Raw genomic sequence first — 19,782 nt, forward strand, 5'->3', positions numbered from 1 at the left:
ATTAAGACGAATCAGGATACTATAATACACCAGGGGAACACACCTTACAGACAGCATGTGAAAGCAGCTTTCTCTGACCAACCACCACTGTGCAGTAAGCTCAGGGCACATTTCAATCAACGTCCTTAAGTCTTGCAGCATCGCACAGGACCTCTAATTGGATGTCACCAAAGAATTGGTTTCTCGCAAATATCCTTCACTACAAGTGCTTTTAGCCTTCCTCCCATTTATAGAATAAAATGAACTAGGAAATAAAAATCACACATCCATTAGAATTTTGCAAAGTATTTCCCCTTTGTTTTACTTAGTCTCAAGGGAACAAACTGCATTTGCTGTTGACCAGACTATTCACATCCAATTGCATTCAAGGCACCAATAACTTAACAATTACAAAATTTATACACCCAATTTTTAAATCTGTAATGAAAAGCATATTTACAAGGGGCAAATCAGCAAGTTAAGAAGGTAAAATTGGTTTCAGTTGTCATCACTCTTACTTCAAATGATCATCCACGAAAACCATGCTTTAAAACACGTTATATCAGTTTACCTGCATGCTCCAGTATGGCACAAAGTGGTATTCTGACAAAGCTTTGGTTTGAACAAGGCTGTGTTGTGCACAACTGACAGCAACAGCTGGGATAGTTGAGGGATCTACCCATCATAAACATAATCCCACACCACAAAAGACTCTGTTGCTAACGTGATGACAGTGCCCAAGCTATTGGCTGAGAACCTAATTAAGCAAAGAGCAAAAAACACCTCAGCAGCAGGCTCCTGCGCTAACACTGCTGCTTTTAGAGAAATGATCAATTCCCCCCACCTCCCTTTTTAATTTTACATTATATGTGGCTAAAAACCGGTGACGTTCATTCATCACTTGCCAGTTAGATAATGTCAGACACAGCAGGTGCAGTCACTTTGGAACACAATGGGATTCTTATAATGTTGCTTTTGCAAACCATCAACTTCTGTGCATTATTGTTTGAGACCAGAGGCCTCTGGGGAGTCCCAGTCTCAAATCTCAAAGGGAATTAATTGATGTGTGTCAACAAGTTACATGCATTGAACCGATAATCAGAACCAAAAGTATAATGTTTTAATATAGGTATCCTTATCCATAACTGTAAATTGTATGCAGACTACAGCCTGTCCTTCCTTGAAGTGTACAAATCGGAAGTGGTGTTTCCCTGACCATCTGTTGGTGCTAGCTAGATAGTTGTGTGTAAGGGAAAAAGGTGGGGCTCTCTCTTCCCTTGAGGCATACCTCCTGAAGGGACAGCCAGGCAGCTGCACTGCCAGTAGCCTTAGGGGAGTGCTTAAGGGACAGGTGAGAGATTGAGTGGCAAGAGAGAGAGGAAATGCAATTCACCATTTAAAACAAATACAAAATTGAACAGTTAACAGAATGCAATGACATCTTATACTGCATATTTAAAAGATACATTTCTGATTTTCTGTTCGCTTGAATCATCAAGCATTCAGTTTGCTCAGTTCAGAGATATTGCCTGGAGAAAAAGGGACCATGGGTCAAAAATCCCCCACCATGAATTTGTTTGGTAATTTTCTCCCTTTTCCTTCTGAAGGCACTAATTCTTGCTAGGGTAAGGTTTTGCTGGCACCAATTGATCTCCAACACCCTGCAATGTCAATCATTGTGTGTATTAGCAAACTCTTTCACCATGGGGTGCATCATAACTGAGCTTGCTGTTCATCAGCTTCCATAATCCCTCTTCTCAGATGGTGTCGCTGGACAGAGAGTTCATGGACTGCGAGGCCAATTTTAGCAACCACACTGCCACCCAGCTGAGATCAATAAACCCAACACAAGATGAGAATTAGCTTCATTCACATAGTTCACCGATTTCTTCAACTAATCCAACAGAGGATCCACTCTCCATTTTCTGAAGTTGATCATGTTTAAAGGAAAGGAGGGGAATATGTTTCCTGTAAAGATTTGCTTAAAACATCATGGAGCCAACTTCTGAGCCAGGGCTGTAAATCCAAGGCATCTAAACTTGTCAACAAGATGGCTGCTAGGGTCAAAAATGTCTGCATGATAAATGACATCTTATTCTCAAATCAGCATGTATCTGGCATGGAGCTCTGTCCATGGAGTGTAACAACCGGCCACCTGCAAATGTTAACAAGTCAAACAGCTGGTGCAAACACACAGCTAACTGTACTGTCAAAATCTAATATAATCCGATTTTCTGTTTAAATTTAGCTTCAGACAGTGGAGACACAGTATACAAAAACTGAATCAATCCCAGCCAAAAAAACCCAGATGTCCAGTTAACATCCTGCTGAGCTAACAGAAAGGAAGAATCTATGCAAAGTGCTTGTCTCACTTTCTTTCCCAAGGCATTTAACTCTGATTCCGCAGGGCATTGTGTACTCACGTATTGAGCGTGGTTGGGGGGCAGACCCCAATACTGGCTCAGCTAACCTCCGCTGCTCAGGCAAGTCTCAATATGGTCCTGCCACCTTCAACAATGTGTGTACGTGAACTCCCAGATCTTAATGTTCCTGCACATCCTATAGTATTGCACCACTTATTTTATATTGCCTCTCCTCATTCTTCCTACCAGAGTAAATCAATTCACACCTCTGCATTAAATTTCACCTGCCACGTGTCTGCCCATTTCACCAGTCTGTCTATATCCTTAGGAGATCTGTTACCAACATTCTCATTTCATTGCAAATGTAGTAAATAATAAGTTTCAATTGCTTAACACTGGTGGCCGCTCCTCCTGACAGCAAGTTGACCAGCATGCTGAACAAAGAAAAAACTCCAGGGATTGATCAAGTTACCCCTGCTTGGGGATGGGGAAAATATAGGCCAATTTTGAGCAGCGAGGGCTCTGGCAGTGCATTTCTAACCAGCTGTCTCCAACTCTACGGAAGGTGTTCAATTCCTGCAAAAAATAGATTATCATGGGTGCTGGTTTGTCATAAAAGTGACTAATATTGACATGGGCCAAATGCAATGAGAATAATTAAACCCAGTCGAACACAAACATCAGCCACACAAAGAGGGTTCAAGTATGGTAAACTGGACAAATGGGAAGTCTTGCAAATTCTCTGCCCACCACCCCCACATCTTTGCTATTCAAGGTCAATAAGCTTAACTACACAAGCCCCAGCCATCCTACAGACCACCTTCGTGTACAAATAGTAAAAGCTCCATTGACCTATTTGGGCAGTTTGCAGCAGCAATTTTTCTTCGACTCTTCTTTTAAATTCTCCATGTGTCAAGTTCCCAATCTCAGCCAGTCAGCACTTCCTCACAGGAAGGTGACAAAATCAAGGAAAGGGGAGTCGCCTGGGGAGTCCTCTCACACACCTGACAGCTGCTCAAAAAAAAAAGCAGGCTCTTGAAATGGAACACCAAAAAAATATTTTTAGAACATCAAAATGTACACTTATGATGGCAGAGCATTCAGTTCTCAGTTCCTGAAACTGCTCAGATAATGAAATAGCCTGTGCTCACATGCATTTTGGGTTGGTTGATAAGTGCCACGCAATGACCACTTCCAACAAAAGTAAATCTAACCACCTCCTGCTGACATTCACCAGGATCACCATCATCAAATCCCCCTCCATCCTGGGGGACCAGAAAGTTAACTGGACCAACCACATCATTACTGTGGCTACAATAGCAGGTCAGAGGCTGGGAATTCTGTAGCGAGTAACTCACCCCCTGACTCCTCAAAGCCTGTCACCATCTACGAGCCTCGAATCCAGTGTATGATGAAATACTCTCCATTTGCCTGAATGAGTGAAGCTTCGACAACACTCAAGAAGTTTGACACCATCCAGGACAAAGCAGTCCACTTGATTGGCATCCCATGCACCATCTTAAACATTAATTCCTTCCATCAGCACTGCACTATGGCTGAAGTGTGAATTATCCAGACGATATACTGCAGCAACTGGCCAAGGTTTCTTTGACAGCATCTTCCAAATCCTTCTTTACTACTTAGGAGGACATGGACAGCAAGCGCATTGGAACACCACCACCTGCAAGTTACCCTCCAAGTCACACATCATCCTGACTTGGAAGTATAGCATGTCTTCATCATTGGTAGGTCAAAATCCTGGAACTCTACCTCGCAACAATGTGGGACCATCTTCATCACAGACTACAGTGACTCTGGGAGGCAGCTCATGACTATCTTCTCAAGGGCAGTTGAGGATGGGCAATAATTGCTGGTCTTGACAGCAATGCCCACATTCCATAATTAAATGGAAAAAAAAATCCAAAATCTATAAAGCTCTATTTTTATTCCCACAAACTACATTTCATTCCATGCTCAATAACATAGTCCAATCAATTGAAATAAATAATGAGATTTTTCAAGTTCTAGTTAACCCAATAACTGGCTCAACAGGATGCTAAGGACATAGTTATTTAAACTGACCAGATCTATTAACTACTCTGATCAAGGGAAATCATTTTCAATAAATAGATAGGTTGTGCCCAACAGGCTTTCCCACAGAGCTTTCAAACTAATTTCTAGTTGCTTTAGATATTACTCTGGGGTCAGAATATAGGTTCTAGGTCTACCGATGCTTGTGTGGTAGTCAAGTGAGCCACCAAGCACAGGGAAAGACACTACTGCAAGACAGAGAGAAAAGCAGAGCCCACTTACCAATGCAAGTTACCTCTTAGCAACAGACTACGCAGCAGAAGCTTGGGAATAAGTTGCTGACTGCCATCTTGCTTAAGGAATGGCTTGTGTGTGGTGCAGAGGGGAGAAGGGAGCCTAAGGAAGTAGGAGAAAATGGTACAAAATTCGGGAAGAGAACAAAAAGGCTTTTTAAAAAAAAAATTAAATAATGGACTCTTAACTTGGTGTGATGAAATTCCTCTGGATCTCTTGCCTTCAATCAGCTTCCTCATTTAATTTATTCCATTCTATTTCCTAAACCCCATGAGCCTGAAATTGCCAAGTCTTGTTGCAGCTGTCCACAGGCCCTGGTCATCTTCTGGCATCTCACCCCAAATGACCATTTGAGAGCCGATGCACAACTGGCAGACTTATAGCTGTGCCCAGTCTTCACAGCTTACATTTCCCACACACAAACCTTCCAGCAAGAGTGGAAGGCCTGAATGACTCTTCACCTCCTTGGTCCAGATAACCCCATCAGAACTGCTCCCCCAGCTGAGGTCAACTAAATCTTCACACATCAAGAATTGAACCCAGGTCTTTGGGTCTGTACGGCCAAGTTCAACAGCAGGTAATAAATACCTTAATCTTAAAAAGGCCAACAAGGAAGCTATGTCAGCTTATTAAACAAGAAGTGAAGCATCCAATCTGGACCTTCCATCTAAATCTGAGTTAAAACTTTGAACCAATGAAAGTTTATTAGTGTCACCAAATCTGTCTCATTCCTTAGACACAGGGGTGGTGCCAGAGAACTGGAGAATTGTGAATGCTACATCTTTGTTCAAAAAGGGGTGCAAGGATAAAGCCAGTGGCTACAAACCAGCCAGTTTGACTTCAGTGGTAGGGAATCTTCTGGAAACTATAGTTCGGGACAAAATCAATAGTCACTTAGACATGTGCAGGATAATTACGGAAAGCCAGCATGGATTCATTAAGGGAAAATCATGTTTGACTAACTTACTGGAGTTTTTTTTTCAAAAGTGGTAACAGAAGGTTGATAAGGGCAACACTGTTGATGTGGTTTATATGGATTTTCAAAAGTCATTTGATACATACAACAGACTTGTGAGCAAAATTCTAGCTCTTGGAATAAAAGGGAAAGTAGGTAGTTGGATAAGAAATTGTGAGATTGGAAACAGAGTAGTGATAAATGGTTGTTTTTCAGGTTGAAGGAAGATTTGTAGTGGAGTTCCCCAGGGTTCAGTATTGGGGCCCTTGCTCTTCCTGATATATATTAATGGCCTAGACTGTGGTGTTCAGGACGTGATTTCAAAATTTGCAGATGATAGGGAGGTTGGGACGTTGTCAACTGTGTTGAGGATAGTCGTGAACTCAAAAGGATAAAGACATGTTGGTGAATTGAGCAGACAAGTGACAGATGAAGTTCAATGCAGAGAAGAGTGAAGCGATTCATTTTGGCAGGAAGAATATGGACAGACAGTATAAAATAAAGGGATAGACTATAAAGGAGATGCAAGAACAGAGGGACCTCGGTGTATATGTTCATAAGTCATTGAAGATGGCAGGGCATGTTGAGAGAGCAGTTAATAAAATATATAGTATCTTAGACTTTATTAATAGGGGCACTGAGTACAAGAATAAGGAGGTCATGTTGAATTTATATAAGACACTAATTAGGCATCATCTGGAATAGCGCATCCAGTTCTGAGCACCATATTGAGGAAAGATGCGAAGGCATTTGAGAGAGTACAGAGGAGATTCACAAGAATGATTCCAGGGATAAAGAGCTGTAGCTATCAGGATAGATTGGAGAGGTCGGGACCGTTTTCCTTGGAGACAGGAGACTTGATAGATGTATTCAAAATCCTGAGGGTATGGACAGGGTAAATAGTGAGAAACTGTTCCCACTCAAAAGAGTATCAAGAACTAGAGGACACAGATTCAAAATAATTGGCAAAAGGAATAATAATAATAATAATGTGAGGAAAAAAATTTCCCCCAGAGGGTAGCTGGAGCCTGGAACTAACTTCCTGAGAGGGTGGTTGGGGCAGGTTCGATTGAGGTATTCAAAAGGTAATTGGATTGCTATCTGAAAAGAAAGAATGTGCAAGGCTACCGGGATAAGGCAGGGGTTCCATTGAACTAGGTAGAATGCTCCTTCAGAGAACCAGTGCAGGCTGGATGGGCCAAATGGCCTCCTTCTGCACTGTAAAGATTCTGTGATTGTGCCCTACCACTAAAAGTTCAAAAGTGGAATCTCATAAAACAAGAACTGGCACCACAGAATAGTGCAATCACATAACTGAGTTTTAACTGATATAGTTCTAGGTCCCATTGAGGCCACATTTCTGAGCTATAGCAATCATCATTTGGGATATCAATGTGGTGCTAACTTTGGCAAACATTTCAGCCGTTGGGAATTCTCAGATATTTGCTCGGTAGGGCTCCATGTGGTTTATAGCTTTTGCAGCCATCAGTGAAGTTTTGGTACAATTTTGTGTCTTTGTTTTGAGAGTTGGAGAACTCACTGCAGACCAAATCAGCACAAGCTATATCGGTACAGTGCTCGATCTTTAAAAACTTTCTGGATGTCAAGAAGTTGGAGCTTTGCTAAATCATGTGCTGTTAATTTGCTAGCACCAATAAATTTCACAGAGTATTTCTACTGATCTTTCTCTGGGCACACTGCATGTTGTCATTTTTTTTGTATTTTTGAAGTATAAATGAACATGCACACAATTCAAAATACATTGCTAGAATGACAAAAACAAAGGCTGAGCTGATTGTAAAAACTGAGCAAAACTCCTCTTCGAGTTACCCAGGAAGTGCACTGAAAGGGTAACAAGAGATAGCGTGCAGGCACTAGTCATGCTCTCATGCAGATACCTGATTAATTGGAAGTTTCTGAAATACACAAATACAAAAAGAGCTCAAAACAAAGTCTACTTTCCGTTCATCATCAGAGAAAGGGGTGGGTCACAAGCAGGAAGTGTTAACAAACAAGCCAATTACTGGAAGAGACACAGTAACACAAGCTGGTCAATAACAACAGCTTGGTCAATATACTGCAAGGGATTGAGGAAAAGGGAAATCAAAAAGATTCCTGATATATAAATATTAACGAGGATATGGGATTGGCAACAAGTCACAGGGTTACTCATTCTACCTACAGGGTTTCATCACATGCAGGTTGGAAGATACGCTTCACCTTGGTCAGCAAATGAGAAGGTTTCCCAGCTATGTTTCTCAAAATGATTGACGTTTCCCTGTCCAGATAGGAATGCTTGGTGCAGGAAATAAAGAAAAAGAGAAATAAATCAGTGCAGTGATAAAATAAAATTGAAGTGTGCAAGCATAGAATAAAAAAGCAACCTATTTATTATAGAAAAGCAATTCAGCAGCAAACCACTTGATACCAACTCTTTACAGGGAAAGACACATATATATTTCTTAAAGATCAGATATATTCAAACACACACCTTACTAGAATGTTATACTATGATGTAGCACTGTGCATCGCCCCAAACGAGATCTTTGGAAGCCATCATACATCCAGGTCCTTAAGTGTCCTGGGCGAGAAACACCCGATATTCATCTTGGGTCACCCGAAGGCTAAGTGCGTTACCCATATGGAACTCAGTCAAGTTGACCAGCTATACTTTGATTGCCAGCCTGTGTAGAGTTATCTGGTTTTAGATACTTGGCCTCCCTATCACTAGGAAGGAAGCAGGATCACTATCTACAGGTCCCTGGTAGAAAGTGCAATGAGTGGAAACAGAGGCTTTGCAACTTTTCTTGGTGAATTTTGCAACTGTCAAGGTGAAGAGATTCTTGAGCAGGGGAACAGAACGTTTCCTATTTCAGTCACCCAGTGCCAGCAAACACTCAAGAGGGCAGGTGTAGCTCAGTTTATATAAAGTGTAAAGCTTCCTTGATAAGGAGCATGGCAGCATAGTTGTTACGTTACTGGAATCGTAATACAGAGTATTGAACGAGTTCAAATCCCATTGTAGCAGCTTGAGAACCAGAATTGAATTTCTTTTTAAAAAGTCAGTAGGAATGACTTTAAAGCTGGCAGGTTGTAAAAAAAGCACAACAGTTTCACTAATAATCTTTACCCAAAGAAACCTGCCATGCTTTCCTGGTCTGATAATATGCACAAGTCTCTTATGTGGCATTTTATCAAATGTACAGCCAATCCCCTTTGACCACAAACTGTAATTTCTTCAATAAAATACATGAATTCAATCAAACACAGTCTGCCCTTTACAAATTCATGCTGATTGTCCCTGATTAGGCATGTCTTAAATAAACACTACTTTAATTCTGCACGATGTCCTTGAGAAATTTATCCAAAACCCACTAGAGATTAAATAGTCGATAATTTCTAGTTTTATCCCTTTACCCCACTCTTGAACAGGACAGAACAGTTTGCTGCCACCCAGTGATAATTCCCATTTTCAAAGATTATTGGAAAATGGATTAGTCTCTGCTTACTTCTCTATTCAGGGTGTGATATCTGGAGACTTCATTACTTAGTCCTAGTGAACTAAATTATTTTCTTTCGAATATTCATCTCTAGTGTGGCTCTTCAGGATCGTCTTCAGGTATACCTACAGTTCCACTTCCAACTTCCTCTTAAAAACTAAGACAAAGTACTTGAACGTATCCAACAATTTCTCATTCTCAAGTCCCTTACATTGTTAAGCGGCCCCAGTCCTTCTTTGACCATTCTTTTATTTATTTGCTAATAAAAGCCATTGCTATATCCCTCAATATTGACGGCTGGTCTTTCTTGATCTACTTGTTCCTGCTTCATTTGTTTGGCACTAGCAGAAAATGAACCTCAGTTCTCTACGCCGAGTTTCATTTGCTCCAAAGATGCACTGAGAGTTTGTACTTCACACAAATACAAACATATCCCAAAACAAAACTCCCATCTCCACATCTCCTGATGACTCAATTGCTAAGTGCAATAGGCAGCGCAGAACTCGACACTACAAACCAGTAGGTTCCAGGATTGATTCCTGATCGATATCAAGTTGATTCAACTCAGCCAGAACACAGCATCTGTGTCCCTGAGCTAGGGGAACAGGCCAAAGTGAGTCAGGATTCCCACTAATGATATTTACCTAAGGATGTCTTACCAGCTTAACCGCAGGCTGAACAAAGGTGTTCCACAAAGCAATCTTCCAGTCTGCATTTAATTTTGCAACTGTCAAGGTGAGGAGATTCTTGGCAGGGGAACAGAAAGTTTCCTATTTCAATCACCCAGTGCCAACAAACACTCAAGAGGGCAGGTGTAGCACAGTTTATATAAAGTGTAAAGCTTCCTTGATAAGCAGCATGGCAGCATTGTTGTTACGCTACTGGAATAGTAATACCCTAATGCAGAGGAGACAACATTGTGAGCAGCAAATGCAGCAGACTAAATTGAAGTGAATCACTGCTTCACCTGTAAATGTGTTTGGGGCCTTGGAGGGTAAGGATGGAGGAGGTAAAGTTACATCTCCTGCAATTGCATGGGAAGGTGCTGTAGGAAGGGGATGAGATGTTTGGGCTGATAGAGGAGTGGGCCAGGGTGTCATGGAGGGAACGGTCCCTTCAGAATGCTGACGGGAGGGGAGGGGAAGTTGTGTTTGGTGGTGGCATCATACTTTTCGGTCCTCGGCCTGCTACAATGTTCCAGTGAAGCCCAACGCAAACTGGATGAACAGCACCTCATCTTCCGATTTGGTACTTTCCAGCCTTCTGGACTCAACATTGAGTTCAACAACTTCAGACCATGAGCTCTGTCCTCCATTTTGATTTTTTTGCACCCTCCCCAAGGGCCAGTTTGCAACTTGCTCGCATATTTTGCTTTCAGAAAGTGCTGACCCTTGTTCTGCTATTAACACATTCTGCCATCTGACCTTTCGGTCACAATGAACATCTGCCTTAGTCTTTAACACTATTACCACTCCCTTTGCCTTTTGTAATTTAGTTTCTCCTGACCTACAACCCATCCCTGACCTCCTATTTTGCTCTGCCTGCTCCACCCCCTCTCTTCAACAGCATAAAGCCAATCACATTTCTACCTCTCTTCAGCTCTGAAGAGTCATACGGACTCGAAATGTCAACTTTGTTTCTCTCTCCAGTTATTGCCAGACCTGCAGAGCTTTTCCAGCATTTCCTATTTTTATTTCAGATTTCCAGCATCTGCAGTATTTTGCTTTTATTTTAGTCACCTGTTCTGATAGCATCTCCTTTGGCTCAGTGTCACCTTTTGCCTGCTCTGCTGTGAAGCAGGGCACTGCTATGTTAAAGGCGTTATACCAATGTAAGTTTTTGTAGTAAAGAGTTCAGCTTTGGCTTTGATGGTTTCCAATTTGAAATAGTTAGCTGAAAATGAGTGTGAAGGCATACACGTGAAACTTAGCTGCTTTGGCAGCATACCCAAGGGGGCAATGTCCCAGGTGAACAATAGAGAACAGGTTCCATTGTAGAAAAGCCAGCAGAAAATAGGCAGAACATGTCCTTTATAAGTAAAGGATAAATGTCGACAGTTAATTTTGGTTTGTGTGAATGTAATTTATCTTTGGAGAGAACTTGGGATCTCCCTCATCAGAAAGGAATGATGAATATCCTTTTCATGTTAAAAGTTTTCCTTCATGATTACAAACTGTTGCCAAGCAACAGATGGTGCTTTTCATCACTGTTTTGAACTGAATTATTCCAGAGACCAGGGAGAACAGTCTCTACTGAATCTGACTTTTAGAAGAGACCTTGGGATTTGCTCCAAATTGCATCTTTAAATCTCAACGGTTATGAAATGGAGCATATGCTGTGCCAACTGAGGTGTTTTATTTGCTTTGCAATATTTTATACAATAGTAAATCAAAATTAAGTATTGAGGGAGTGTGTGTTTTTTGATTTCTTCACAATGCAACACAGCAAGGAGTTACTTTAGTGACAATAGCATTGCTCCCTGGCACAGTGAACTAATCAGGAAACGATCTGCAGTAAAGCTGAAAAGAATATCTCCATCACCTAAAAAGCAACTCACTTGCACTAATTGTACTTGGCTCACTGACCTACTGCACTAACGTAATTCAGTGTTCAAGAAAAATACAGCATGGTGTACTGGATAAGAACAGAACTGGGTTGAAACTCAAGCTGGCTGACTCACTCAGGTAAGGTGGAACCATGTATTAAAAGTTGGCACCATTAGGAGAAGCAGCAGCACAGGGAAATCTAACAGAGCAGTCCTCAAAAAAAAAAATTACAACTTCCAGTGACTGAGAGTACTCGGCGCTTAACTTGTCACTGTGCAAATGGCAGAATACAGGACAGAAAAGCATATATGAAAATATATTGTTGGTACGCCGCTAGGTTTATCTGGAAAAGGATGTGAACAGTTGCACTCTTATGAAAGGCCCATTGCCCTCCTCTGTCAAGGTGAACTGGTTAAGTAGACTTACGACCAAGGTCAGAACATTTGGAGTCAGGGAAGTAGCAGCCAAACGGGTAGCAAGCTGGCTATAAAATAGAAAACAGAGCACGGATTAAAGGTACTTAGATTGGCAATTGGTGGGGAATGGTGTTCCACAAGGATCAGTGCTGACCATTTATGTAAACAATTTGGACACAGGAATTGGAAATTTAATTTCAAAATTTACAGATGGCTCCAAATGGGGAGTGTTGTTAATACAGGTGAGACCAGCAAAATAAAGGAAGGCATTAATAAATTTGAGAATGTTGACGTTTATTTGCCAATTACATGCCCTAAAATAATTATGATGTAGTGCTTTTCAGTTGAAAGAATAAGGAGATCACAGTCTCCTTGGAAAATAAGTATATAAATGGGGTAAAGGAACCAAGGGATCTAGGGTACACACACAGTTTCACAAAGTAGCAGCCCAGATTAGCAAGGTAATTAAAAAACAAAGCACTGGGATTCATTTCCAGAGGGATATAACTGAAAAGCAGAAACACTGTTAAATTTGTGTAGAACCTCAGTTTGGCCATACTTGGAGTACTGTACACTCTGGTGTCCATCTTTTAAAAATGGATGTAAAGGCACCGTAGAAGGTGCAAAAAATTGAATACTACCAGAACTGAGGGTATATACTTATTAAGAGAGATTGAACAGGATGGGGCTATTTTCACTAGAAAAGGGGAAGACTGACAAGTTATCTAATAGAAGTCCTTAAGATGACAGGATTTGATATGGTAGGCTTAGAGAAGATGTTTCCACATACAAGTGAGACTAAAACTAGAGGCCATAAATATAAGACGGTCACTAATAAATTAAAATTGGGAATTTAGAGATGCTTCTTTAAGCAAAGAGTGGCGAAAACTCACTACCACGGGAGTAGGTGAAGTGAACAGTATAGCTATATTTAAGGAGAAGCTAGATAAGCACAATAGGGAGAAAGAAATTGAAGGACATGTTGATGGGGGTTAGGTGGAGAAGAACGGGAAGAGGCTCATGCAAAGTATAAGTATTTGCTTGGACCAGTGGGGCTAAATAACCTACTTCTGTGCTGAAAATACTTTGTAATACTTCAACAATGATCAGGGTTTACTGTCACATTTTTACAGTATGCTAGAAACCACTGATTATATGTATTCAAAATGCTCAATTCCCAGTGAGAAAGAATTCCAAGTAATGTACTTGCTAGATCAATACCCAATATAACTTCATGATAGATTAGCTTCTATATGTTTGATACCTGCAGTGTGAATTACTATTCGATATCTAGAAGGCCAGTACTACCAGGCTCAGAGAAAGTTTCAACTTGATGTTTCACAGCAGCTGGTATGCTCTTAACAGAACTTCTACAAAATTTGTTATTTTTTCTCTCAATTTAAATCTTGGATTGTCGCACAGTAACTAAACACTGTCAATGCACTACTAAAGGAGTGCTTTTCACCAGCTTAAACTGGGACAGATGATTACAAAAGGGCAGCATTCATCTACATGAAACATAATGCTCTACATGAAGACAGCAAATCAATACCATCACTTGATTTTAATAGCGTGACAGTGGGTGTGGGGGAAATGTCATGGTGTCCATTGCTCTCTGACAGTCAGCAATATAACTCCACGTTCTGTCCAGCCAAACATTTGATTGTGCAACACAGAGTGATGTACTGGTAGGTGAAGACTGTCACTACATTTGGAGGAAGTTGAGAGGATAAATTAAGTGGAAGATGGCACACAGCACTCAGTGAACACTATTTCCATTGGTGTATTAAGCTTCATCAGACTGAGAGCTTCAAAATTAGTGAATTGTGACTCAGCAAAGGCTAAACATCTCCCAAAGGAATGGAAGAACTCTAGCATCACTGCCAAAGGGGTTGGGTGAAAGAGCAAAACTGCAAACAGATGGGAATCAGCAATATTTTTGCAAAATTGCACTTCTGACAGCATGTATGGGGCACCAACCCATCAAGCTGCAAAGATGCTTCAAATTTGACTGATTGCTGATGTTAAATCACAATATCAACCGATTTATCATTTGTATCTTGCAGCACATGGATGTTCACATCATCCTCAACTGGATAACAGAGGCACAGGTAACGCTGGCTTTTTCATCAAACATGCAACTGACTAAAAAGTTATATCGTGAACATTTATGGGTTTTTTTGAGCATTGGGTAAGGGGCTGCTACTTCCCTTGCTGAAAGCATCACTTCATGCTGGGGATTCATATACTTCTCGCAAATGGTCGTTCCTCATCTGTAAACAAATTTGTAAGATTTACAAAGCTCAGTGTGTGTGCAAAAGCATTAGCGATCTGGAGTGGAAATCCAAGCCAATTGTAATGTCCTTCTGTGGTTCTCTCAGTTTTTAACGATTTTTTTTTGAATGAGTGAATATATAAATAATAGATAAAAGCAAGTTCTGTTTACTCAGCTCAATCTCAGCCAGTCCAGTTTGTGGACTCACTAACTTGGTTTTTAGCCTTACCTTTCCTAAGGAATTCTAACTGTAAATATTGGCCTACATTTACACTCCCAGATCCGAGGTCAAGAACGTAGCTCACAGTCTCTTGTTTGAAATCTCAATTGTCCATGTGTCTATTTGTCCTGTGTTCCCAGCCAAGGGTGTGCTATGATACTAACTTCCTCCTCAGTGATATGGCAGCAGACAATTTATAAAAGTACCAGAAATCCCTCATTCCCTTGGGGCAGGAACTTAAAAGTATTTCAAAACATATGGGGACAAGGTGGTCCAGGATGAGAAAGGGCATCTCAAATGTATGAATTTGAAACAGATTATAAACCGAGACATTCTACAAACAGACCCATCTGGTTTTAATATGTACCTTCAATCTATTATTTTAAAGTTACATAAATTCAATGCGTCAAAACAATACTTAAGCATGACTCAGTCACAAAATCCTTTCTATGCAGTTCAATGAAAAGGCATGAAACCCAAACTGTGATGCTCCAATTTCTCAGGGAGAGCAGCAGCACTTTGTCAATTTTTCCTAGTTTATCTCTGAAGGTAATAAATGAGAATGAACAGAGATGCCTATGGTCCTTTGTGGACTATGGCTAATTATTTACTTTTATTGCTTATATTTCTTGCAAATGAAGTGGATGTATTAAATTGACCAATTAGTCTTACTCAGCCATGATCATATTGAGTGGTGGAGCAGGTTCGAAGGGCCAAATGACCTACTCCTGCTCCTATTTTCTATTTTTTCTAAGTAACACAGGCTAATAGGTTAGTCCTGGATCACAGCTTTGAGACTGGCTAGTTGAGTTGGGATGTAGTGAAGTTGCTCAGCTGAACATATAACAGATGCAATGCTGCCATTTACAATCAAGGATTTCACATTTCTTTGCAACAGCAGAACATGTGTAAAGCACTTACCTTGGAATATGAAGGCAGGAGAGCTTAGTTAACAGAAGCAGTTTGGGAGCGGTTAAGTACCAAACCAGAGATGAACAGGGTAAGGTTTTCATTAAATGAGACCAGGCAGATCAATTTTATCGAATGCTTGACAAGTAATAATATAATTTGCAAATTGTTCTTATTAAACCAGTTTACTCTTATTAAAGCCATGTCCATTCAAACAATGGGAGATGGGGTCATTGGCTTCAAATGGGGGAGAAGAGTTTTGAGTTTTAATAACTGGTGCTATTCTCTCCCATTTGAGGCTAAAGGACTTCTGTCATCTATCGCTACCCAAGTCTGTGATGCCAAGTTGACAGCACTTATTTCCCTGCATTGTTACTGTTCTGTTGAGTGGCCAAAAGGAAGCATGCATTATTTAAAATAAACAAAGGCCAGAACATCCACCCATTTTCCTCCTCCCTCTTCATTTATCCTGACCTATAATCTGACTAAAACCTAATTTGGACACATAAATGTTAAAATCCAATATCTCTTATACACCAAGATACTTAACACCTGTTTAGTACAGGAGTTGGTCAGAATCACGATCATAACAATTACCTGCTGAACCCTGGGGGTTAACAAAATGCCCACTTCTAATCACCATCTATTGCTGAAAAAATGTGCATGTTCAGAATGGATTTGACTATGATACTCCTAATGGATTGAGTAGCCTGGTTCATTCTTTCATTCATGCTTTGCCTGAAGGCTCCTTGGCTCATTGTCTGCTGATGCTTTATCCTGAGCTGTTTCTCTTAGCAGTGTTTGTCAGTGTTGGTTTGCCTTTGCCTTCCACTCTCGGGTGCAGGCCTAGGAGGCAAGTCCCAAGTTCACCTCAGCTGGAATGGGAATCGCTGTGGGCATTATTCCAAACCACATGCTAGCCATCTAGACAATTGAGCTAACCAATCCCATTAAAACCCATGAAAAATACCAATTTGGGAAGCTGCCAGAGATTGATTGTGCCCGTAAGACCCTTGTGCAAGTTAACAACAACCTCTCCATGACATCTGCATAGTTTGCTAGCAATTAAAATCTGTTCACATGTGAAGAATAACTATTTGGTTGAGGTGCTCATGAGGGAGGCAGAGACAAGCCTGTAAAGAAAAGGACATTTAGCTTTACTGGAAGTTAATGTTTCTGTAATAATTTGACTTTTAAAAAGGGGCCATTCTCTGGCTTCACCAATTCAGTTTATATCACAGATCAATAGCTGATGGGATACAGGCCACTGAGCATTTAATGAAACAGCCGGATTTTGGATTAGCACAGCATGGCTACTCACAGGTGAAGTTGTGAATTACAGGAGAGCTGCCAAGAGCACAGATATCTGTTCCAGAAGAAATTGCTTCCTTAAGCACCTCTGAAGCTAAATTTAGTTCCTTCTCAAACACTGTGATACACATCTACGCTGCACAGGCATTTGTAAAGCTCTGTTAATAGCTCCTAGTCGAGAATCCCTTCAGCCAAATTTAACTCCTGCCAAGTGTAGACTTCAAGTGAGTCATTATAAATTTCTTCAACAAAAAGAAGACACTGATTGCATGAGCCTCATACTTTGCCCTATTTACATGATAGGAGCATCTTCAACAGCAAATAACGTCGGAAAGAGCTTCCATGGAATAAACAAAGGGGTCTATCTGACTCTGGAGACAGAGCACTGCTGTCAAGAAAACAGCTGCATCCACAGCACATATTCCATTTCTTCTAGCCATCTATCTCAGAGGCACACATGCCACCTCCGGAAAGCTTCCAAGGAATCCCTTTTACATCAGAATTGTGAACCTTTCTTTCAGATGCTGATTGACCCATTGGGCACAACTGCCCATTTTCTGATTTAATTAATGAGAACCATAACCTGATATGAAAGGGAGGATGTGGAAATAGCAAGTAGCATAAGGCAGTGTAAAACCAGTAAATACATGCAAGCAAGGGACAGTGTGGAAACAAGCGAATACATGCAATCAAGCACAATACACCGTGATAGTGACTTACAGTCCTCAGCTCCAAGTCCTTCTCCGCAAAGTCAAGATGGCGTCTGACCTGTCTACTGTGGCGACTCGAGGGAACATGCTGTGGAGGTGCAAGGGAAAAGGAATGCAAACAGGAAGGAAGGAAGACCCATTTAAAATCATGCAGAAGGAAAATAAACAAGACTCTTTACACTGAGGGTGCCAAGGAAAAGGGAAAAGGATGGTAACTGCACTTGTGAAATGCTCTTTCCACCAGCATGCATTTGTATGGGAAAATTAAGAGCCCAAGTCAAATTCAATGTTTTCAACTATATTGGGGAAACCTACCTAGAAATCCTTCCTCGGATCAAATTTTACAGCACATGTCCAAAAGGTCTCGTCAGCAAAGTATTAAAATGCAATTACTTTGCCATAGACAAACTCATTCTTTGTAGACCATACTCTAACACAACAGACTTGTGGATACAAAGTTTAATGTTTCCGCAGTTTAAAATATGCAATGTCGCCTGTCCACTTGGTTCTCATGGTACAACGATCCATTCATGCATCAGAATGTCCCTCCATAATTTTGCATCTTGGATCCCAGATGCCAGTGGTTGTCACAAACCCAATAGCATCTGTAGCTGCCTAGATTGCTCCCCCGTCACACTGGGTGGGCATGTGAGCAGTTTGACTTGTATGTGCATTTGTGAGCCCCCAAATGAACTCTCGATCATTCATGAGCCTGTGATTCAATGCCAGCCATCTGCTACTTGAAACAGAGCATCTAAGTGCTCATCTCCCCAGGGACTCCTTTGAGATAAAAGGCATTGGCATTATTTATTCCTGAATAAAATAAATAGCTACAATAGTCACATGTATTTATGCTTTAATGTCAACATTTTGTACATCCCAGCAATATCAATGTTAAGGAGATTGTTTCAGGAAGGCAGTCAGTGACTCTTCTGGTCAGTTTCAATTATCATTACCTTGATATTCGAAGATTACGATGGGTTGAAAAACAAATAGCAGATGAGAAGATTGATGATTAAAATACCTGGTGTGCAATTCAAAGTAGCAAAAACAATTCCCTCCTCAATATAAACTAGAAAGGCCAGCATATCTGTCTCTCACCACATGACAGAACGAGAGGAGGGGAACAAGCAGGGGGGACAGAGGTAAAGAGGGGTGAGCAAGCGAGTGCACAAAATTGAAACAGAATATTTACAGCATAGACCACAAGTTACAACTGGCAAAGAACGTTTTGCAGGAAAGGGGTAGGAGAGAAGAATAAGAAGGTTTTAAACTTAGAAACAAGTTGATGGCGTTTAGGAGTTTTTTTTTTAAAAAGGAAAAGCTGATAGATGTAGGACGTACCACCTTCTCCTATTTGTTTTTACTTTGCTAGTAGCTTCCTAGCTACGAAGTCTTAAACTTTTTGCTGTTGTTAATTATAATTTGGTCAGCACTGTTTCAGAGGAATACAGCTGGTGTGAGGGCATCTAATCTCTGGCTAGCTCTAAAATGGCAGATCCAACTCACTGCCACTACCCCTTTGTTACTTTACAAGATTCTCATTATGGGAGACAACCTGTGGGGTTGGGAGGAGTGGGAGGGTGGGAAAACTAAGGTATTACAAGTATAAATGGAGGTACAGGACTGGAAAAGATAGTGCGGGCTTTTGGCCAAAACCAGAAATTTTAATTGTGCACTCACGTTCAATATATAATCAATTCTTCTGTAAATTTTGCCAAACTACCCACTCTCATTACCTCCTGGACCGTCCAGTCTTCTACCTCTTCACCATCCTCCGAGCAAACGGTGTCCCTCTGAACTTGAACCCATCGCCAATGTCTCATGGTTCAAAAGTTTGCAGCTGTCTTGTTCATTATCAGTTAATCTAGCCCCCAAGAATGCCAAATGCTTCAGCAACATTGCCCCAGAGTGAAGAATTCAAATATCCTCAAACACTCCTCATCGCAGATGTTCAAGCAAGGTATCAGTATGATTGCCCTGGGAATTCTCCTCAGAGCTTGAGTTGGCCATTAAATTAGAGCTGTTTCACCCACATTTCAAGTACATGAGAGAGAGACCTACTGTTGAAAACAAATCTTAAAGGGGGCAGAAACTTCATCTACCACAGATCTTGGAGTGGCATTTTATAACTGCACTGATGACAGAGATCGGCATCACCCTCGAAGCTAATAAGACTGCAAGGGTAGCTATTTTCTGGCAAATTTGAGAGGACGAGTGACAGGCAAGAGAAAGTAACAAAACACTTTTTCTCATTCCTAACTCCACCCAAA

The 19,782-nt window shown here is 40.9% G+C and overlaps 1 protein-coding gene across 8 annotated transcripts in view; it reads right to left on the reverse strand.

Moving 5' to 3' along the window:
- raph1a (Ras association (RalGDS/AF-6) and pleckstrin homology domains 1a) overlaps positions 1-19,782 on the reverse strand; it is a 193,889-nt gene that overhangs the window by 48,582 nt on the left and 125,525 nt on the right. For 6 of the 8 annotated variants that reach the window (XM_041200367.1, XM_041200362.1, XM_041200361.1 and 3 more), the window contains exons 5-6: positions 17,520-17,597; positions 7,843-7,917 (exon numbers count right to left, since the gene is read on the reverse strand). The exons of 1 other annotated variant lie outside the window; for it this stretch is intronic. In XM_041200367.1, coding sequence (XP_041056301.1) covers positions 7,843-7,917; positions 17,520-17,597 — 153 coding nt within the window. The remainder of the gene's footprint in view (positions 1-7,842; positions 7,918-17,519; positions 17,598-19,782) is intronic. One more of the 8 variants, XM_041200365.1, reaches the window with a different exon arrangement.

The sequence above is a fragment of the Carcharodon carcharias genome, chromosome 12, assembly GCF_017639515.1.
Source record: "Carcharodon carcharias isolate sCarCar2 chromosome 12, sCarCar2.pri, whole genome shotgun sequence".
In the NCBI taxonomy this organism is placed as follows: Eukaryota; Metazoa; Chordata; class Chondrichthyes; order Lamniformes; family Lamnidae; genus Carcharodon; species Carcharodon carcharias.